The sequence below is a fragment of the Purpureocillium lilacinum genome (assembly GCF_023168085.1).
Source record: "Purpureocillium lilacinum CBS 284.36 DNA, scaffold_3, whole genome shotgun sequence".
In the NCBI taxonomy this organism is placed as follows: domain Eukaryota; kingdom Fungi; phylum Ascomycota; class Sordariomycetes; order Hypocreales; family Ophiocordycipitaceae; genus Purpureocillium; species Purpureocillium lilacinum.
Window position 1 is genome coordinate 66,724 of NW_027072113.1, and position 20,578 is coordinate 87,301.

The window sequence follows — 20,578 nt, forward strand, 5'->3', positions numbered from 1 at the left end:
GAGATAAAGGCCATCCGAGTATTCATGCAGGATGTACATACATATACAGGTCATAGTTGCAATGCCTCTTGAGTCATGGCTCCTCAGCACAGTACACGTCTCCTAGTATTTCATTACCCCTTGGATACTACATGACATCGATGAACACTGGAATCGACCGTTGTTATTAACGCACTATGAGAATCACAATTATTACTCTCGCACTGGTGTGCAGGCTCGCCACGACAGCAACTGCCAAGGAAACGCCGTCTACGAAGACAAGGAAGGAACTTTACATCCTGACTGCAAGGCAACTTGAAGCTGCAATGGAAGGAGCATATAAACGACATGGCCTCTTTTATACATGCAAGAGGGAGCCAGAGCAGCGTACGGTTCTCTGCACCAGATATCATGGCGAGAACAAAGGACCAATGTTTCAGGACACGCTGACCCGGGCTTGTGGGGGTATCGACGGCTGCACTACTTGCTGGGAGGTAAACAAGCCGGCCGCTGCTTTCCGCTGTCGTCAGACGAAACGGCATGGGGATTGGGCTACTTACATGCCCAAGGAGTGCTACGGGAAGAACGGTATTGCACCCATATGCCGAGAGATTTACGACCGATGCGTGCCCCCCCAACCCGCAGACATGGCTTGTCTGGAGAGAGGATATGGAGAGCTTATTGAGAAGTATTCAAACACAAAGATTGAGCCGCCAAAGAGAAAAAAGCATCGGTCGGATTCCAAGTCCAAGTCATCGGCACCTTGAGCTTGCTCGGCCGCTCCGGGTCGCCGTGCAGAGCTCGCGCCAGCAAAAGCAGTTTGAGCTCCTTCTTCACCAGCGCGGCCAGCCCCAGGTGATACTGTATGCTCCAGCCCCCAAAAAGTCTTGAGAATCTTGCATGCTTTAAAGGGTCGCATCATATGGTTTGGTATTTTTTTTTTTTTGGGGGGGGGGGGGGGGGGGGGGAGAAGATTTGGTAAAATAGAAAGGAAGTTTAGAATAAGACTTAGCTCATCACTGAATGATAGGCAGTTGTTAATTCTTCTTGTTTAAAAACGACAATGAACGGATGACTACAATTCCGTTCCAGCGCGCTGCGGCTGTCGTCCGGCGGTCGGCGCGTCATAGGTTGGCGGTCATCGACCCGCGCCAGCAAGCGGGCACACCTCACCGGGCAGTCTCCAGTGGGGTGAAGTGCGAGTTCCCGGGGCCGGGGAGAAACCGGAGGCGGCGCGCACCTGCAGCGAGGACCTGTGGTGGGAACGTTACAACTTACCCAGTACCCCATGCCCCTGCAGGCGCCCGCTGCGCAATCGGCACCTTTCCAATTCTCGCCGTCGGCCCCCCCAAACGACGGTGAAGAATGTCCCGTCGGCATCGAACAGCTGTGGGCCGCTCACGCGCGCAACGTCTATTGTTCGGAGTCGAAGAAGTCCGGGATGCGCGACGATCTCTGCAAGTTTTTTTGTTTTTGCTCTTCTACATTTGCCCCGAGATCATCTGCCCGCCATCTGCCCGCCATCTGCCCGTGGCGCCGCGACCGAGCGCCGCCTCGCCCTGGGGCCGCACGCTACAGAGGGCCAGTGGAGGCACCCGGCAGCGCTGGGCGGCCTGTTATTGTTGGGCGCGGCGCGGCGGTCAAGCGCGCCGAGGCCTATTCAGCGGGCGCCGCGATGCAATGGGCGAGGCATTGTTGTGTTGGTGTTGGCCCAGGCGCCTGTTTCGGCATGCCTGCATGACGAGTCCGCCAAGACCGTTGAGGTTTGGATCGCCAATGGTCCGTGGGTGCAGGGATAGGGATGGCGTGACCTATGCGTCGAAACTTGTCGTGGCCGCGACGACGATGCTGCGCTGTAGGCACCAGGTAGGCAGGTACTAGCTACACGGAACCTCTGCTGCGCCGTACTCTGTGACGATCCGCACGCGAAGAATTCTATTGTCTATTGGACGGCAGGCGCAACTGTGCTTGAATTACAGCACGGTACGGTACCTATGCAGGCGACGGCACTCTTGTCGGCCGGACGAGTTTGGCGGAACGTCGGTGCTCTGCTTCCATTGCGGTAGGCTATTCGGCCTCTCCATGCCTACATGTAGTTTACTGTAGCTCGGCTTGGGTAGCAGCAGCCTTTGGCGGTGATGCACACGACAGCGGCGGCTTGGCAGGAAAGAGAGCACGTAGGTACTGTAACTGGTAACTTGGTTACAGTACACGACGGTGCAGTACAGTATCCGCCGGCAGGCAGACGAAAAGACGGGCCGGCAACCTTGATGAGAAACGAAAAGAGCCAGGCCAGACGGGAGGCATAGGAAACCGGCCTGGATACCCGCCCCACACCCACGCGCCCTTGATCGGACCACCACCCCATCCACAACCACCACCGCCGAAGCCAGAGCCAGAGGGCCACCGGGAACCAAGTGGGTTTTTTCTTCGCCCGTCCCGAAGTTCCGAGCTTTCTTGTAATATACCTCATCGTCGACCCGACTCGCCGCAACTCGCTTCAACTCGACTCAACTCGACTCTTGCCCGCCGCAACTCAGCGCAAGCCACCTCAGCTCTGCTTTCAGCCAAATACCAAACCGGCTTCTCCTTGCCGCCGGGCTGACTTACTTGCCCCCTTGCATGACAGCGTCGTCCTGGCGCAGAGGGGCAAAAATGCCTGCCAGTCACTCACCCGCCGCCCCCATGCTGCCTCCCATCCCCGTCCTCGAGGACTATGGCCTCTCGCCAACCACTGGCTTCCTGCCGCGCACCCTGCCGCTGACGCGCCTGCCGGACCCCTACTACAACAAGTGGGAGGCCATCGCCGCCAACCTCCAGGCCCACGTCCTCAGCAGGCGACTTCGCGGCGTTGTTGACAACCTGCCCGTGCTGTCCACCATCGGCCTCGAGCACGACGCCGAGTGGCGCCGCGCCTACTCTCTCCTGTGCTTCATCGCCCACGCCTACATCTGGGGCGGCGACACCCCCGCGGACCGCCTGCCGGCGTCCGTCTCTATGCCGCTGCTCGACATCTCGAAGCACCTCGAGGTCCCGCCCGTCGCCACCTACGCCGCCGTGTGCCTGTGGAACTTCAAGCCGCTCTTCTTTGATGAGTCCATCGACAACCTGGAGAACCTCGCCACCCTCAACACCTTTACCGGCTCCATCGACGAGTCGTGGTTCTACCTGGTCTCCGTCGCCATCGAGGCTCGCGGCGGCCCCATCCTGCCGCTCATGCTCACGGCCTTCGGCGCCGCCCGCCGCGACGACGCCCGCACCGTCACCCGCTGCCTCTGCGCATTTGCCGAGCGCCTCACGGACCTGACGGCCATCCTGCAGCGCATGAACGAGAGCTGCGACCCCACCATCTTTTACCACCGCATCAGGCCCTTCCTCGCCGGCAGCAAGAACATGGCCGAGGCGGGCCTCCCCCACGGCGTCATCTACGAGGACGGCTCCGGCACCGAAAAGTACCGGCAGTACGCCGGCGGCAGCAACGCCCAGAGCAGCCTGATCCAGTTCTTCGACGTCGCGCTCGGCATCCGCCACCGGTCGACCGGCGAGGCCGCCGGCGCGCCGGCGCCCAAGCACGGCTTCATCCAGGAGATGCGCAAGTACATGCCGGCGGCGCACGCGCGGTTCCTCGAGGACTCGTCGCGCGCGGCCAACATCCGCGAGTACGTCGACGCGCACCGCTCCGACCGCGCCCTGTGCCTCGCCTACGACGCCTGCCTGGCCATGCTCAGCGCCTTCCGCGACAAGCACATCTCCATCGTGACGCGCTACATCATCAACCCGTCCCGCGAGGCCCGCGCGCGCAGCCGCGGCCGCGAAGATATGGACGCGCCCCCGCGCAAGCGCGTCAACCTCGCCACGGCGGGCAAGCTCGCGCAGGAAAAGGGCAGCCAACGCGGCACCGGCGGCACGGCCCTCATCCCCTTCCTCAAGCAGGCCCGCGACGAGACGGGCGAGCCGGCGGTCGAGGAGTGGACCAAGCGGTTCATGAAGCGCAAGATGGGCTCCGTGGGCAGCGTCGACAGCGCGCGCGTGGACATGCTGCTGCCGCAGCCTACAGTCGTGGACAAGGAGAATGTGGATGTCAAGGGCCTGGCGTGGTCGTGGACGATGGAGGACGACGTCGGCGGCATCTGCATGGTGTAGCATTGCAGCGCTGCTACTCCGATACTTTCTTACTGCTACCATGGGTCCTCCCGGCATGCGAACCCCTGCTGGTCTGATGGATCAACAATGTCTCACTGCCACGCAGAGGACATGGACACGGACAATGTGCCAGCCAAAAGAGGTCCCACCTCGATGTCTGCGGGCCACACGCGCATACACGCCACTCACAACCAACAAGAAGCCTCCGCACGCTCACGCGCTGGGAGCCGCCGGAAAGCTCCCGTCGTCCTGCCTAACGCACCCGCTAATGGCCGTCAGCGCCGCCGGGCACTTGACCTGCTCAAACGTCAGGTTCGGGTTGTCAGCGTTGAGAAACCAGTCGAAGCGCCAGTAGCAGCCGGCCTTGAGCTTCTCGGGCATCTGGTCGCACTCGGCGCGCGACGACACGCCGCCGTACTGCGCGCCGGGGATGCCGCCAAACTCGGGCGTGCAGCCGTCGAAGAGGCCCACGCCGCCTCCCGGGATCATGAGGTCGAAGTGGTTGCTGCCCAGGTCGCCGCCCGTGTTGGTTGACTGTACGACGAGCGTCTTGCCCGCGACAGGGCCGGACGTGAACTTGAGCCTATACGTTTTCAGCCTTTTTTCTTTTGTTTCGATACGAGTACGAACGACCGAAAAATATTTGCAACTCTTCTCTCTAGAGCGAACGAAAGCGACACCAAAAGAGCAAAGGGGGAAAGACGTACGCATAGCACGCGCAGCACCAGCTCGACTCGGTCCCGCCGCCGAGCGCCGTCGCGGCGAACCCGTACGCCAGGTTATCGTTGACGGCAAACGGCGAGTTGTTGGTGCACGCAAAGGCGGGCCCGCCGTTGCATCCGCTCTGCGCGTCGGCGTCGGCCAGGGGGCTGTCGTTCTTGTCGCACGTCGTGACGGGCTTGCTGACCGCAGCCTTGCCCGACCACGCGCACGACGGCTTGCAGCAGTCCCAGTAGCGCGTCGACACGCCGGAGCCCGAGGCCGCGAGGGCCGTATACGGGAGGCCGGCGGCGGCGGCTAGGAGCGCGATCTTGAACTGCATGGTTCAGGAAGGGGCACTTTGGGAGTAGAGTGAAAGAGACTGGCGGGGAGCAATGATCTTTATGAATGCTTGTACGATATCCCCTTGCATGAAACGGCGATGCATCTAGAAGCGAAGCCCACTGGCGGCAACGAGTCCTTTATATAACATTTTTCTTTGTCTCCATCAGGAGATCTCCTTCGGTGTTGTGGAAGACTCCGAAGGCAAGGGAGGATAGTCTTTCGCTATGCAGTGGACGTGTGCGTCAGGCCATTTCTCTCCTCCGTGTTATTAGAAAGGAGTCCCGAGGCGGGTCGGCCTGCCCTGCAAACCTCTAGATCCGAAACGCCCAAGATCGTCGGCGCAGGCGGAGTGTCGCGCCGTCTTCCCGCAACGTCCGCTACGACAACCACGCCTCTCGCTCACCTTGCGTTCACGGCCTGCTCGTACTTGACTGGTGCGATTGCCGACTAGCATACAGTACAGCAGCGACTAGGTAGGCAGGAGCAAAGGAGTGATCTGCCGTCTGGGGTGCATGGCGGGAGTGAACGGCCATCATAGTGCCGGGTGGCGTGGAGACGGCGTGTTGCACTTCACTTCCTGGGGGTGAAGCTGCGGGGTGAGAGACGAGAGGAGGCAGGACGCGGTGGTGGAGGTTGCGCGGCGTCGACCAGGGCTTGCAGATGAAACGGTAGGGAGTCGGTCCGATCATGGGGCCGCGGCGCGACGGGCCGCGATGCTCGATGGCGGACGTGACGAGATGCGATGTCTATCTTGTCTATTGTCTATGTAGGTACAGTGCTGTAAGTAACCTGGAAAGTACCTAGTGGGTTTGATCTGCGGTAAAGTCTACTACTAGGTCTGGCGGGCGATGGCGCGCTGTGCCGGAGCTTGGAGACCTAGCCACCAACGCCAACCGTCACGCAGCCAACCCTATAGCCTCGAGTTATAGAGGAAGCATCGCCTGATGAGAAACGCCGCCCGCTCGCTTGTTCATATGCCGTTCGCGAGGCGATCTTGGTTCTCAGTATGGCCGACCAAGTTGCCGTGAGGGTTGCGAGAGTGCACACCTTAAGCTGCCCCGTGATTGCTGCAACTGTTGGGAACCAACCGTGGACTGGACGTTTTATGTCATGGCAAACGACCCAAACCTAATGTCCAGTAAAAGAAAGTCTACTTTGGATTGACTCCGGCACAAGAACCGGCAACCCGGGCCGACAAAGATGTCTGCTAGAGATGCTATGCGAAACTGGGTAGGACGATGGTAAGAGCACGTTCAAGAAGCTTCCACTATCGAGTCGCGGTCGTTGGTGGCTTGAGTTGCGTTGGCGGGTGCTATAACTCAGTACTAACGCGGCATCCGGCAGCGCCAGCCAGTGGTGATTGCCCGCTCCTACAAAGACAGCCCGCACGCAGCCAAAGTCAGGCACCAATGGAAAGCCACAGCCCGCTTAGCTAATCGCCCAGGCAGACAGCAGTGCCGCTAATCCGACTCCAGACTAGCGCCATCTCTCCTGCACGGCGCGTCCAAAGCAAAGCAGCGACAACTCGGTGGCGCCTCATCGTCAAAACTTCTGCACAGCACTCATCTCGAGCCTCGGACGCTCGCCCATCGCCCGCCATCGCCTGCCGCTCGTCACCCGCATCAGCCGTCGCTCATCCCGGGGCTGCGCTCGCCGATGCTCACGCGGTGCCACAGGCGCCAGGTCCAGCACTGACCCGCCCTCGCTGATTTCTCAGCGTCTGCCGAAACCGCCCCCCCTTCGAGAGGCAACGGTGCGCCAGGACCGACGACCGTGCTCCGCGCGACAGCACGCGCCCCAGCGAACGCGACTTGAACACTCCAGGCGAAGGACAGACGCTCGGATAGCGTCGCAGGCACCATGGCCGACTACGAGGACGAGTACGACTACGAAAACTACGGCGAGGATGAGGAGGAGGGCATCACCCCCGAGGACTGCTGGACCGTCATCTCGTCCTTTTTCGAGACCAAGGGCCTCGTCTCCCAGCAGACGGACTCGTTCGACGAGTTCACCCAGACGACTATTCAGGACCTGGTCAACGAGTACTCGACGATCCAGCTCGACCAGCCGAACCCGCCCTCGCCCAACGGCACCAAGATTGCCCTGCGCCGATATGAGATCAAGTTTGGCCACGTCATGGTCTCGCGCCCGACTATATCAGAGACGGACGGTACCGTGACGTCGCTGCTCCCGTACGAGTGCAGAGACCGCAACTTGACGTACGCCAGTCCGCTGTACATCAAGATCACCAAAAAGGTCCACGCCGCCGTCGAGAAGGAGGTGCCCCTCCACGAGATGACCGATGCTCAGCAGGACGAGATGGCCAAGACTGGAAAACCTCCCACGACCCTCATCTGGGAGGCCGAGGAGACGGGCGAGGATGCCGAGGAGGAAGACGATGAGCAGAAGCACCCGGGCAAGCCAGGGAGCTGGAAGAACATGGTCTTTGTCGGCAAGTTGCCCATCATGGTCAAGTCCAAGATCTGCCACTTGAGCCGCGAGTCCGACGAGAACCTCTTCATGGTCAACGAGTGCCCTTACGACCAGGGTGGCTACTTCGTCATCAACGGCAGCGAAAAGGTGCTCATCGCCCAGGAACGGTCCGCCGCCAATATTGTCCAGGTCTTCAAGAAGGCCCAGCCGAGCCCCTACACATACACGGCGGAGATTCGAAGCGCGTTGGAGAAGGGATCCCGCCTCATCTCCAGCCTCATGCTGAAGCTATATGGCAAGGGCGACTCTGCTCGCGGTGGCTTCGGCCAGACCATTCACACCACACTGCCCTTCGTCAAGTCTGATCTGCCCGTCGCCATCGTCTTCCGAGCCTTGGGAGTCGTGTCCGACGAAGACATCCTCAACCACATTTGCTACGACCGCAAGGACAGCCAGATGCTGGAAATGCTGCGTCCGTGCATTGAAGAGGCGTTTTGCGTCCAGGACCGAGAGGTGGCCCTCGACTTCATCGGCAAGCGTGGCAACCGAGACCAGGCCGGCCTCGGCCGTGAGAAGCGCGTGCGCGTGGCTAAGGACATCCTGCAAAAAGAGACGCTTCCTCACATTTCCCAGGCCGAGGGCAGCGAGACGAGAAAGGCCTTCTTCCTCGGCTACATGGTGCACAAGCTGCTGCAGTGCGCTCTTGGCCGACGCGAGCCTGACGACCGCGATCACTTCGGCAAGAAGCGCCTCGACCTGGCCGGTCCCCTGCTAGCGAAGCTGTTCCGTGGCATAATGCGCCGCATGAACACTGAGCTCGCAAACTACCTGAGGCGATGCGTCGAGGGCAACCGGCACTTCAACCTGGCGGTCGGCATCAAGCCAGGCACGCTGTCCAACGGCTTGAAGTACTCGCTGGCTACTGGCAACTGGGGTGACCAGAAAAAGGCCATGAGCTCCACTGCTGGTGTGTCGCAGGTGCTCAACCGTTACACATTTGCCTCGACCCTGTCGCATTTGCGGCGAACCAACACGCCCATCGGTCGTGACGGCAAGCTGGCCAAGCCCCGCCAGCTGCACAACACGCACTGGGGCCTCGTCTGTCCGGCTGAGACGCCAGAGGGACAGGCTTGCGGTCTGGTCAAGAATCTGTCTCTCATGTGCTACGTCAGTGTCGGCTCGCCGGCGGAGCCGCTCGTCGAGTTCATGATCAACCGAGGCATGGAGGTGGTGGAGGAGTACGAGCCGCTGAGATACCCCCACGCGACCAAGATCTTCGTCAACGGAGTCTGGGTTGGCGTGCACCAAGACCCCAAGCACCTGGTGAGCCAGGTGCTGGACACGCGGCGGAAGAGCTACCTCCCGTTCGAGGTGTCCCTCATCAGAGAGATCAGAGACCAAGAGTTCAAGGTCTTTTCCGACGCGGGACGAGTCATGCGCCCCGTCTTCACTGTGCAGCAGGAAGACGACCACGAGACGGGCGTGGGCAAGGGACAGCTGGTGTTGACCAAGGACCTCGTCAACAGGCTTGCCAAGGAGCAGTCCGAGCCGCCAGAGGACCCGAGCATGAAGCTGGGCTGGGAAGGCCTGATCAAGGCTGGTGCGGTGGAGTACCTGGACGCGGAGGAAGAGGAGACATCCATGATCTGCATGACGCCCGAGGACCTGGAGCTCTACCGCCTCCAGAAGGCCGGCGTTGCAGTGGACGATGACCCTGGCGATGACCTTAACAAGCGGCTGAAGACGAGGACCAACCCGACGACACACATGTACACCCACTGCGAGATTCACCCCAGCATGATCCTGGGCATCTGCGCCAGCATTATTCCCTTCCCGGATCATAACCAGGTATGTTTGCCCTCCCTGATGCCCCGTGCTCCGTCGCTGACAGCTGTAGTCCCCCCGTAACACCTACCAGTCTGCCATGGGTAAGCAGGCCATGGGCTTCTTCCTCACCAACTACTCGCGCCGCATGGACACCATGTCCAACATCCTCTACTACCCCCAGAAGCCGCTAGCCACCACGCGGTCAATGGAGTTCCTCAAGTTCAGAGAATTGCCCGCAGGCCAGAATGCGATAGTAGCCATTGCTTGCTACTCGGGCTACAACCAGGAAGATTCCGTCATCATGAACCAGAGCAGCATCGACCGCGGCCTCTTCCGAAGTCTCTTCTTCCGCTCGTACTCGGACCAGGAGAAGAAGGTCGGTCTCAACTACACCGAGGTGTTTGAGAAGCCGTTCCACCAGAGCACACTGCGGATGAAGCACGGCACATATGACAAGCTCGATGAAGACGGCATTGTCGCTCCTGGTGTCCGTGTGTCCGGAGAGGACATCATCATCGGAAAGACGGCGCCGATCGACCAGGAGAGCCAGGACCTGGGTACGCGCACCATGGTGCACCAGAGACGCGACATCTCCACGCCGCTGCGAAGCACTGAGAACGGCATCGTCGACTCGGTCATCGTCACGGTCAACGCGGACAATGTCAAGTACGTCAAGGTGCGGGTGCGGACAACCAAGGTGCCGCAGATTGGCGACAAGTTTGCGTCTCGACACGGTCAGAAGGGAACGATTGGTGTCACGTACCGACAGGAGGACATGCCCTTTACGCGGGAAGGCGTCACGCCCGACATCATCATCAACCCGCACGCCATCCCGTCGCGAATGACGATTGCTCACTTGATTGAGTGTCTCCTTAGTAAAGTTTCCACGCTGGAGGGCATGGAGGGTGATGCCACGCCGTTCACCGACGTCACGGTGGACTCGGTGTCGGAGCTGCTGCGCAAGCACGGGTACCAGTCTCGCGGCTTCGAGATCATGTACAACGGACACACCGGCCGCAAGCTGAGGGCGCAGGTCTTCTTCGGGCCGACGTACTACCAGCGCCTGCGCCACATGGTGGACGACAAGATCCACGCGCGAGCCCGCGGGCCGGTGCAGATCATGACGAGGCAGCCCGTGGAGGGTCGCGCGCGAGACGGTGGTCTCCGATTCGGAGAAATGGAGCGTGACTGTATGATTGCTCACGGTGCCGCGGCCTTCTTGAAGGAGCGACTGTTTGAGGTGTCGGACGCGTTCCGAGTCCACATTTGCGAGATTTGCGGACTCATGACGCCGATTGCGTAAGTTTCCCGCACTGGCGACAAGTATGACATGAGCTAACGTGACGCAGGAACCTTTCCAAGCAGTCGTTCGAGTGCCGGCCTTGTAAGAATAAGACCAAGATTGCACAGATCCACATCCCGTACGCCGCCAAGCTCCTGTTCCAGGAGCTGCAGTCGATGAACATTGCGGCGAGGATGTTTACGAACCGCTCGGGCGCGTCGGTGCGCTAAACCGAGTGCCCAGCGGCACAAGGTAGAGGGGGACGGACAGTGGTGTACCGGGGGAGCACGGGAGTTTGAGAGACAACATGACTATAAAGTGCCCATTCAACGAGACTGGCTCTGAGGGGAAGACGGCGCATGCATCGATGTGGAATGGTTGGTTGCTTCTTGCTCGCTGTCTCTTGTCACGCTATAAGCGCCCGGGGCATTCCGGGCGTGTTGTACCAATAGTAGGATAATATACAGGGCAACGCCATGAGTATTGTACAGTGTGTGGTGATACATGTAGTAGTGGTCGTAGCTGGGTGGGTGGGTAGTAATGTTGGTACACGCGCGTCGCGACGTATCTGTCGCCGGGAAGAGTGCCTCGACTATCTCGGCGCGGGCGCCTTGGTGTCGTCTGCTTCTGACGTGGAGTCGCGGACCGTCTGGTGCTGCTTGTACTCTTGCTCGAGGGCGCGCTGCATGTCAAAGTCGAGCTGGCGCTCGCGCTTGACGCGCTGCTGCTCCATGTCGCGGACGACGCCTTCGTGCATGGCCTGGATTGCCCGGATGGTCAGCTGAGTTACGGTCTTGGTTCGTCGACATTGGGCTTGCCCTCTTGCGGCCGGCCGGGTCGCAAGTTGCAAGTGCGATGCACAAGAGCGAGGGCACTTGGCCCGTACTATATAAAGACGGGGGAAGGAGGGAGAGAAGGAGGAGTGAGGAGGAGACGCACGGCTCGCTCGGCCTTTTGCTGAAAGTGCACAAAGACAATGGTCGCGGCGGCGAAGAGGGAGGTCGCCCCGAGGGTGAGCTTGGAGGCTCGCGACATGGTGGGCGGACTGCTGTCTCGAGTTTTGCGGTTCGCGGGCTGCCGGCTGGCTGTTGTGTTTCGTGGGCTCGATTGAAAGGCCAGCCGTCCAATGCCGTGTGTGTATGCTCGATTTTGCGTGCGAGGTGGCGAGGCGGGCGGTTCGGGGTGTTGTCGAGGGCGGCGAGGCACGAAAATTGGATCTCGAACGAGGCTGCGGTTTGCGATACTCGCTCCGCCGGTGATGATTGGCATGGATGAAATGGTGCCGAGCGGTCCACTGCCCAGGTGCAGCTCAGAGCTGCCGGTGGTGGGGCTGCGGCGCTGGGGAGCGGGCGGTAGGTACCTTACCTAGGTACTTTCGGCGCCGCGGCGGTTGCGGCTTGTGGTGAGGTACCTAGGTTCATTACCTCCCGTCACCCATAACGAGACGCCAGCCCGCCTGCGCAGCGGGCGGCAACCCCCCTCCAGCTGCTGGGCTGCTACTGCAGGTGACCTCAGGTAACCTCCCGATAGCTGGCGGACCTACCGTCATCCTCCACCTCCAATCCCTCAACGACGCTCCTCGAAACCGCTCCTCCGCCCTTCCGCCTCACCGAGCCCCCGACCCTGCTCGCGCGTCCGACGCACACACGATCGATCGCCTGTCTCTACCCCCCACGTCGGGTTGACTCTCTCTCCGCTCTCCGCCCATCATGGTGCGTTTGCGCTGCGCCGCCCCCGACGCTGAGTCCTCGCTCTGCTGCCATCCCCCGCGGATGGACGATGGGACAAGCTAACGATGCTCTACTTGCGATATAGTCGGCCCAGAACTCGGCGGGCATTCAGACCCTTCTCGACGTGCGTGACGCTGCTCTGATCCCCGCGTACTGGAGGCGGCCCTTGCTCGATTGCTGCGTCGTCGCCGAGCCAAGGATGAGAGGGAGGGGGACAATGCTAACGAGTTCGAATCGCGCAGGCTGAGAGGGAAGCGTCCAAGATTGTCCAGAAGGGTGCGCCTCGCCTCTCCCCCTTTCCGCCTTTGCCTATCTGTCTGCCACTGCGTCTTCTCCCGGTCATTGCCGTCGTATGCTAACCCGCGCTCGCCCAATGTCTAGCCCGAGAATGTCAGTCCCTCCCCCGAACCAAGGCCCCCCTTCAGCGAAACGAGCCGCGATGAATCCTGCATACACGAATTGAGCGGATAAACGAGCCGTATACTAGAGTAGTACTGACATTGTGTTCTTGGGGCATGGCAGTCCGAACGAAGCGCGTCAGAGAGGCCCGCGACGAGGCCAAGAAGGAGATTGCCGACTACAAGGCCCGCAAGGACGACGAGTTCAAGAAGTTTGAGTCAGAGGTACGACTGACCGCGGCCCTTGCGCTCCCCTCCCCTGCACTGCCGCTCGTTCTCCCCCTGTTCCTCCATGCGAACCTCCCTCTGGGCCTTGTGGCGCAGGCAGACAGACAGACGCTGACCTCCACGTGCAGCACAGCAGAGGCAACAAGGAGGCCGAGGACGAGGCATCCAAGGAGGCCGACAAGGAGATCAAGGCCATCAAGGAGGCCGGGCAGAAGGGCCAGGCCGCCGTTGTCAAGAACCTCCTCGGCGCCGTCTTCGAGGTCAAGCCCGTGCCGCCGGAGAAGGCGTGATTCGGTTGACGGACAGACGGACGGCATGGATGAGGGGGCTACAGCGTGTACATGCGTGCGTGGGACGGTGGAGGGAAGAAGGAAACGTGTAGCATTGCTTCAATTGAAGATGGCGCGGTCGCGGTGGTGATGGCAAGCCGACCCCGGCGGATGGGACGCACGTCCTCCAGCCACAGAATGGCCCTGTTTTACATGAATACATACATATCGTTACAGAGACGTTGCGACTATACCCTCTATCCCAGGAAGTCGAGCAGCGCCCCCAACATGTCGCTCAGATCCTTGCTGTCCTCCTCCAGGGTATCCAGTCCTGCCCGCTGCTCCTTGATGACGGCGCCAATCGCCGCCAGGTCCTCGTCCTGCTCCGCCAACAGCTGCCGGATCTTCCTGCGCGCGCCCGCGTCCTCGGCCACGAGCCACGCCAGCGACGCGTCAATCTGCTGTAGCGTGAAGAGCCCCGCGTCGAGCCTCCGCGACAGGAGCTCCACCTCGGCCTCGTCCGGGTCTGTGGCGGTGTCGGGGTCCTGCTTGTGCTCGTCCTCGGCGCGGGTGACGCGGGCGCCGTACTCGCGGTGCAGCGTCACCAGCTTGGCTGCTTTGGCGTAGTCCTTCTCGACGAACTTTGCGAGCGTGCGTATCCGCTCGGCCGAGTTGGCGGGCAGCAGGCGGAGCATCGACGCGAATATGCCGAGGATGTGCTCGAGGAGGCGGTGGTCGTGCGTCTTGCCGAAGAGGGTGAATATGGTCTTGAGGCCGCCCGCCTCGACGAGCTTGGAACACACGTCTCCGCCGGTGCGACCGCCGGCTGCGTGGTCCAGGAGACGCAGTGCCGGGGCCTTGCTCATCTTGCCTTCCCTGAGCATGATGAGGCATAGCTCGATGCCCTCTGCCTCAATGAACTTGACCTTGCCTGACGGCTCGTCGGCGAGACATGTGAGGGCCTCAAAGACATTCTCCATGTACTCTTCCTCCTCGCCGCCCTTGTCCGGGTCGCGTTTTCGGTAGGGCGCCACAAGCTGCAGCAGCGTGTCTGTTGTGTCCTGGTCGATGATGCGCTGCCGTGACTCGGACGAGGACTGAGAGAGGATGGCGAGGATCTCGGCGGCGTACTGCTTGTTCTGGGAGACGACGGATTCCTTACGCTGGACGCGTTGCAGGAGCCACTTCAACAACGTGGTCTCCTGGCCGACTCGCGTCGCCGTTGCTGCTCTTGAGCAGAGGTTCTCGAGGATGCCGAGCGCGTAGTAGACGCCGTTGCGGTCCGTCTCGTCATCTTCGTTGAGGCGCGAAAAGTTGGACACGAGCAGGCCCACGACGTCGCTGTCAATAAGGGCATCCACCAGCGCGTTCCACTGCTCGTCCTCGGCGGCGACGTCCTCGTCCGTCAGTTCACCGATAATCTCCATGACGTCGATGGCAATGTCCGTGTTCTCGTGCGCCAGCAGGCCGGCCAGGTTGGCGACGCACCCGAGCTTGACGAACTCGGGATACAGCTCCGGGTGCTCGGACAGTATAGACAGGCTCTTGATGTCGGCGTCGAGGTCGCCTTCGCTGCCGATAAACTTTTGCGGCTCGCTCTCAAACTTGGCGCGAAGCTCGGCATTCTTGGTGATGCGCTTCTCGAAATTGGCCGCCGTCTTGCGCAGCCAGCCGACATCGATCTTCTCGGGGGCCTGGTCGGCTTCGCCGGCGCCTTCTACGTAGTCGAGGATCTGGGATTCTTGCTTCGTGATGCCGCCGCCGAAAAAGCGGCCCTCTTCGTCGTCGCCATCGTCGTCGGGCGGCATCGCGGGGCCGAAATCGCCATCGTCGTCAGGAGGCGGTGCGGGCCCGGCTTCCTGATCATCGTCTTCCGGTTCGTCTTGGACGTGGGCGTGGCGGCTGGAGCCGTTGGCGCTCAGCTTGCTGGACTTGTAAATCTCGTCTGGGGGTTCAACGGTCAGCGGCAGGACAAGATGATGTCAGCGGGCGTCGCGTGGGACGGACTTGGGTCCTTGATGGCATCCAGCTTCCGCTTGCTGGGCACGCCCGCATTCTGGTTGGGTTGTTAGCAAGTCGGGCCAAACGTGCGGCTGGCTGCCAGGGCTTGCCTTGAAGATGTCGTCGACGCTGGCCATCGTGGTGCGGAGCGGTGCGATATCGCGGCCAGGCCAGCTGTTGATGGGAGCGGCTATGCGGAATGAGCGGGAATGACGTCTGCGGCCGGCCCAATGGAGATTGGTATCCAACGTGCGACGTGACGAGGTCTCGAGCTTACGCGCCGAGGAGCTGCCACTCAGCTGCTGGCGGCGAGATGGAGCTTTCGAGGTGGGATGGTGGATGGAAACGCGATGATGCAGCGGGTGGCCTGTCTGCAGCTAGCTGGAAACGGCAATAGGCGCTATGCCGCATTGGACGGCGGCTGCGCTCCAGCGGGCTGTCATCCCTTTTCCCTGAGGCCGCTATTTTTTTGTGGTCTTGCAGGTTCCTCCGGGCATGCAGCGGTTCCAGTGGTCTATGGGTGCTCGGGCCCCATCTGTGGACCCCTGCGGTCCCCTGGCGAGGCGGCACGCACCGACCTAGGACACCTGGGCAGTGTGGAGGAGCCACCAGCTAGAGGCCATGGAAGCACCTCAGGGGCGAGCCAATGGCCGTGCTCCTCCCCTGGGAGCATTGAACCGAGCACCTCCTTGGAGGGGCCTCGCCAGCAAGCTGACTGGCTGCAGCGACCGCGCGGGAACCTCCAGGGCTCCCCTGAACTGGAGAACCAGAGCACCTCAGCGCCTCAGCATTGGATGCTCGGGCGGCACTTGGCCCTGAGAAGCTCCTCACATCCACTGAGGCGAGGTGGACACTCCGGCCGCCGGGGTCCCCCCATTCACTCCACTCTCACTCCCTCGGCGACGGCGACTCCTTGCCCGCCTGGCCTTGATCCACGCCTTGCTTCACATCGCCTGACACAATTTATGCCAGGTTTCATCGACATCGACCAGAACTCTCGTCCTGCCCCCCGTACGCGCGAGCATCAGCGGGCGTCATGACGTCGACGTGTGCCTGTTGGTGAGAGACGACGCTGCCCGCAATCATCCCGACATACCGACACCGACAGCTTCAAGCCCCGTCCCTTGCCCCTTTCGAGGGGCTGCAGATCTTCGCACTCGTCGTCGCCGCTGCCGCCGCCGCCGCCATCCGGTCAGCCACGACACCGGCCGCGCACGAGTCACGAGTCGGCGAGCCGTGCGAGCCATGGACGCGCACCCCGACCGTGCATGACCGATATTCGAGCTCCGCGATAACGATCGACAGCCATCTGGAAGGTGCTGCCGCCAGCGACCCCTAGCCTGAATTCACGACGACGCCGACACCAACGCCGCCGCCGCTGCTGCTGGGAGAATGACCCGCCCGACCCTGGCCGACGACTCCGACGTCTTCTTCTCCCCGTCCACCTCTCGGGTCGCCGTGTCTCTTTCCTCATCCTCCGCCTCGTCGTCCTCCACAGCCGCTCGAGAGCCGCCCGCCCGCCCGAGGCCTGCCCCTGCCCTCGAGGTATCGCGCAGGGCCTCCGCCTCCGCCTCGCCTGCACGGCTACCGCGAACCTCGTCGCTGCTGCCACCTCCCCGCGCAGTTGCAGAAGCCGCAACCACGCCTGGACCGACGTCTGGACTCCATGCCCCGGGGTATCAATCTACTCGCGAACCCGCAGCGCACCTCGGCCGGCCCTTGACACCCGCCGACCAGTCGGAGCGCACCGACACCAAGATACCATTCCTCTCCCTGCCTCCGATTCTCCCTCTTCCCTCTCTTGAGGAAGCATCCGAGGGCAGGCCCTTGAGTCTGGAGGTCCTGCCGGGTGGCGACGCCAGCGACCGCGATACCTCCGGCCCGTCACCCGACCCTATACGCCCGGCCACCTCCCATACTCTATACAGGATGCCCTATGACCAGGCGCGGGACGGCTATGCCGATCGAACCCGTTCCAGAAGCCGGAATGGCAACGGCAGTGTCGACTTGACAAAACCCAAGGCCTCGAAACCACCGTCCCAAAAAGCCATGCTTTCTCGTGCGCTTCAAAAAGCAAACACGGCCGTACAGCTGGACAATGCCCAGAACTTTGAGGGGGCCCGGCTGGCTTATGCCGAGGCCTGCGATCTTCTGCAGCAGGTGCTCCTGAGGACGTCTGGCGACGACGACCAGAAAAAGCTCGAAGCCATTGTGAGCTTGCCTCCTTCTTCCCCCCTGATGCCTGTGTCTAATCTGTCGCAGCGTCGAACCTACGCCAGCCGTATAGATGAACTGGACCAAATGGGTCCTTGGACGAGCAATGATACCAACAAGGCCTTGCCGGCCAGACCGGAGAGTACCGAGTACCACCCGAGCCTCGATCGCGAAGACGAAGACGAGGAGGTCGCAATCATTGGAATGGCGAGCACGGTTAACTATGGCAGAGACGACGCAAGCCGCAGCCCTGTGCTGCATCGCACTGGCGCCTCGCCAACACGGGAACGAAGGGATGGTCGTCAACGAGAAACCTCTCAGGAAAGCTTGCGAAATACCACCAGCCCTCCAAACGCACCGCTGCGTTCCGCATTTTCGCGATCGCCCGCCCGACTTCGACAACAAACTCAAGCCGTCAAGCGTGAGAGCGAGTCTGTGCCGCCGCCGTTATCGAACATCCGTACAGCGTCCCCCGCAAAGCCCCAATCGGATCCCCCCGAGGAGACGTTACCGCAGGAGAGATCCTTTACGCCTGGATCGTGGGGTGAACCGCCGGAAGCCGGGACGTACGCCCGGGACGGCAGCCAGAACTCTTGGCTGGACGCAATCGACGAATCTGGCGGCTCGAGTGGCTCATCGGTCCATTCTCGCACGTCATCCATGGGTTACAGGAGGAAGCATCTTCGAGGCGTCAGCGGCAATACAGAAAACGAATTCGACACGGCACTCGATGCCGCCATTGAGGCAGCTTACGACGATGGATACGAACCGATGGGCTCCGATAATCTCGAGGCCCAGGATCCGGACGATGATGTCGTCAACAAGGCGCTGCGAAAGGTGGAAATGGCGAGGGAGCGCGTGCGCCAGACCGAGCGCGAGGCGTACGGTACCGAAAAGCCGCGGCAGCAGCAGGCTCAACCTATTGCCGACAGACAGGAATCGCCTGCAGACTTCTACGACGACGACGACTCGTCGGAAGAGGAGGAGCGGATGCTCGAAGAGATGACGCGTGGTTACGGCATCGAGAGCTTCATCATGAACCAGGACAGAAAGCAGTCTGTATCGCGACCCGAGTCGAGAGGGGCGACCGGCGCACACCGCCAGACTCCCTCGGACCCTGCGTCAATGACAGACTCGAAGCCGCTGCCTCCCATCGAGAAGCTGGGGCCACGCGGCCCCGTCTCCAAGAACCTCATGCCGGCTGCGCCGCCGCCAATGCAGTCTTTGCCGGAGCTACCTGCGCAACGGTCAGCATCGTCACAGAGCGTTCGCAACCGTCGGCTCTCGGGACAAAACCCGAAGCAGCTCAAGATCGAGACGAGCAAGCTCCGCCCGCCACCCGCCGCCGTCCAGGAGGACGCAAGCCAGTCGCATTCGAGATCTGCGTCTGTCGGGCGAGAAGCCGATGCCACCACAGCCAATACTGCTCGCTCGTCGGCAGAATCAAAACTGCCAGAGTCTCCTCCGACGGCGACACTGGCCCCTGCTCAACCGATGACTCTTGGGTCGCCGCCCAACAGTCGAGGGCGAGTTGAGGGAGAAGATGCAAACGGTCGGTCCGGGTCTCCAATCGCACAGAGGATACGCAAGAACTTCTCATCGTCCAGTCTGCGGAGCATCAAAAGCAGGAACGTGTCGCTGTCGAACCTCGATGATGCCTCGGACAGGTCGCCAGGAACGCCATCGAGCAACACACAGTTCAGCAGCTTGCGGGCGCCGGCGGTGCCAGCGCTTCCGACGCCGCTGAGCTCAAGCTTCCGCGAGAACATGGATGGCTCCGCGGCGGGCGGTCTCCACCTGTTTGAGGACAATTTCCATCTGCCCACGAGTCCGGGTTCGCCGAACCCGATGTCGCTGGATGCGCCCGTCGCCCTGGAGCCCTGCCCGAACGACTTCATGCTTCGGCCGTTTTGGCTCATGCGCTGCCTGTACCAGACAATGGTGCACCCGAGGGGCGGCTACCTGAGCACCAAGCTCTTTGTCCCCAGAGACGTGTGGAAGGTCAAGGGCGTGAAGCTCAAGTATCTGGAAGACAAGATTGCCAACTGCGACTACCTCACGGCGGCGCTCTTGAAGCTGGCCAAGGTAGACACGTGCGACGCCGACGCGGTGCTTGAAGAGATGCAGTCATTGGAGGGCGTCCTCGAACAGGTGCAGGCGACGCTGACACGGAAGCTCGGCAGCGAAGTCGGCGTCCACAGTTCTGGTTCGCTGTTTCGGGAAGCCTCCAACGTGGTGGAAGGCGACGGATCCTCGGGCGTGCCTCGGGCGTCGAGTATTTCGAGCAAGTCGTCATCGTTTTCATGGCGGCGACTGAGGTCCAAGAACTCTGCCGTAGGACTCGGCGGGGCGTACAACAGCAGGCTCAGCAGCGTGGAGGGGACCAAGGAGGTGGTGACGCTCCCGACGCTGCCCATGACTGCGCAGCCGACGAGCCGGCCGGCGAAGAGAGACGTCGGCTTGGCGCAGTTTTCGGGACCGAATGCGCATTACATGGGCTCGCTTGCGCGCTTGTTTGACGCGGCGCAAGCAGTTGGTAAGTCTGAAACGCCTCGGGTTTGCGACGTAGTGCTAATGAAGATGCGACAGACCAGATCGCGCGGCAAGTGGAGGATCCCGGGCTGCGTCATGCCGACAAGACGCAAGTCGGGCTGGAGCTGTGCACGCGGCACGCGGCCGAGTTCTTTGGGTTCTACGTCTGCCGTTTCGTGCTGACGGACGTGAGCCTGCTGCTGGACAAGTTTATCAAGCGCGGTAGCGAGTGGGTGCTGTCTTGAGCGGGAGATGCCGTGGGAAGCCCGGCAATGACGGTTACATGTCGCTTCGGCTGAACTGTCGACGAAGCAATGTTTGGACGAGATATCTGAGAGCTGCATGGTTGCGTCCCCCAGTAGCATTATACCTCGAGGATTGTTGTGCTTGGGAGCTGTAGCGAGACTGGGGACGAGATGCGGTTTGCGCGTCGCGAGATATTATAGAGCGTCAGTACAGGGCGAACCACGCATGGCATGACAGATTCCACACGGCCCT

The 20,578-nt window shown here is 61.4% G+C and overlaps 7 protein-coding genes across 7 annotated transcripts; 4 read left to right on the forward strand and 3 right to left on the reverse strand.

Moving 5' to 3' along the window:
• Nucleotides 1-2,664: 2,664 nt before the first annotated feature.
• On the forward strand, nucleotides 2,665-4,122 carry PLICBS_003894 (uncharacterized protein; the record flags this gene model as incomplete). The annotated part of the gene is made up of 1 exon (XM_018327923.2): nucleotides 2,665-4,122. One exon carries the CDS (start codon nucleotides 2,665-2,667, stop codon nucleotides 4,120-4,122), a length of 1,458 nt encoding a protein of 485 aa, XP_018173441.2.
• Nucleotides 4,123-4,335: 213 nt separating this feature from the next.
• PLICBS_003895 (uncharacterized protein) lies at nucleotides 4,336-5,164 on the reverse strand (the record flags this gene model as incomplete). Its single annotated transcript, XM_018327924.2, has 2 exons — nucleotides 4,336-4,705; nucleotides 4,830-5,164. 2 exons carry the CDS (start codon nucleotides 5,162-5,164, stop codon nucleotides 4,336-4,338), a joined length of 705 nt encoding a protein of 234 aa, XP_018173442.2.
• A 1,862-nt stretch (nucleotides 5,165-7,026) lies between these two features.
• On the forward strand, nucleotides 7,027-10,938 carry PLICBS_003896 (DNA-dependent RNA polymerase II; the record flags this gene model as incomplete). Its single annotated transcript, XM_018327925.1, has 3 exons — nucleotides 7,027-9,447; nucleotides 9,497-10,725; nucleotides 10,776-10,938. 3 exons carry the CDS (start codon nucleotides 7,027-7,029, stop codon nucleotides 10,936-10,938), a joined length of 3,813 nt encoding a protein of 1,270 aa, XP_018173443.1.
• Nucleotides 10,939-11,300: 362 nt separating this feature from the next.
• PLICBS_003897 (uncharacterized protein) lies at nucleotides 11,301-11,743 on the reverse strand (the record flags this gene model as incomplete). The annotated part of the gene is made up of 2 exons (XM_018327926.1): nucleotides 11,301-11,468; nucleotides 11,648-11,743. The coding sequence occupies 2 exons, from the start codon at nucleotides 11,741-11,743 to the stop codon at nucleotides 11,301-11,303; spliced, it is 264 nt and encodes an 87-aa protein (XP_018173444.1).
• A 674-nt stretch (nucleotides 11,744-12,417) lies between these two features.
• On the forward strand, nucleotides 12,418-13,354 carry PLICBS_003898 (uncharacterized protein; the record flags this gene model as incomplete). The annotated part of the gene is made up of 5 exons (XM_018327927.1): nucleotides 12,418-12,420; nucleotides 12,524-12,562; nucleotides 12,681-12,714; nucleotides 12,961-13,061; nucleotides 13,193-13,354. The coding sequence occupies 5 exons, from the start codon at nucleotides 12,418-12,420 to the stop codon at nucleotides 13,352-13,354; spliced, it is 339 nt and encodes a 112-aa protein (XP_018173445.1).
• A 236-nt stretch (nucleotides 13,355-13,590) lies between these two features.
• PLICBS_003899 (uncharacterized protein) lies at nucleotides 13,591-15,471 on the reverse strand (the record flags this gene model as incomplete). The annotated part of the gene is made up of 3 exons (XM_018327928.2): nucleotides 13,591-15,278; nucleotides 15,341-15,389; nucleotides 15,421-15,471. 3 exons carry the CDS (start codon nucleotides 15,469-15,471, stop codon nucleotides 13,591-13,593), a joined length of 1,788 nt encoding a protein of 595 aa, XP_018173446.2.
• Nucleotides 15,472-17,263: 1,792 nt separating this feature from the next.
• On the forward strand, nucleotides 17,264-20,325 carry PLICBS_003900 (uncharacterized protein; the record flags this gene model as incomplete). The annotated part of the gene is made up of 2 exons (XM_065600337.1): nucleotides 17,264-20,084; nucleotides 20,138-20,325. 2 exons carry the CDS (start codon nucleotides 17,264-17,266, stop codon nucleotides 20,323-20,325), a joined length of 3,009 nt encoding a protein of 1,002 aa, XP_065456409.1.
• Between the last annotated feature and the right edge of the window lie 253 nt (nucleotides 20,326-20,578).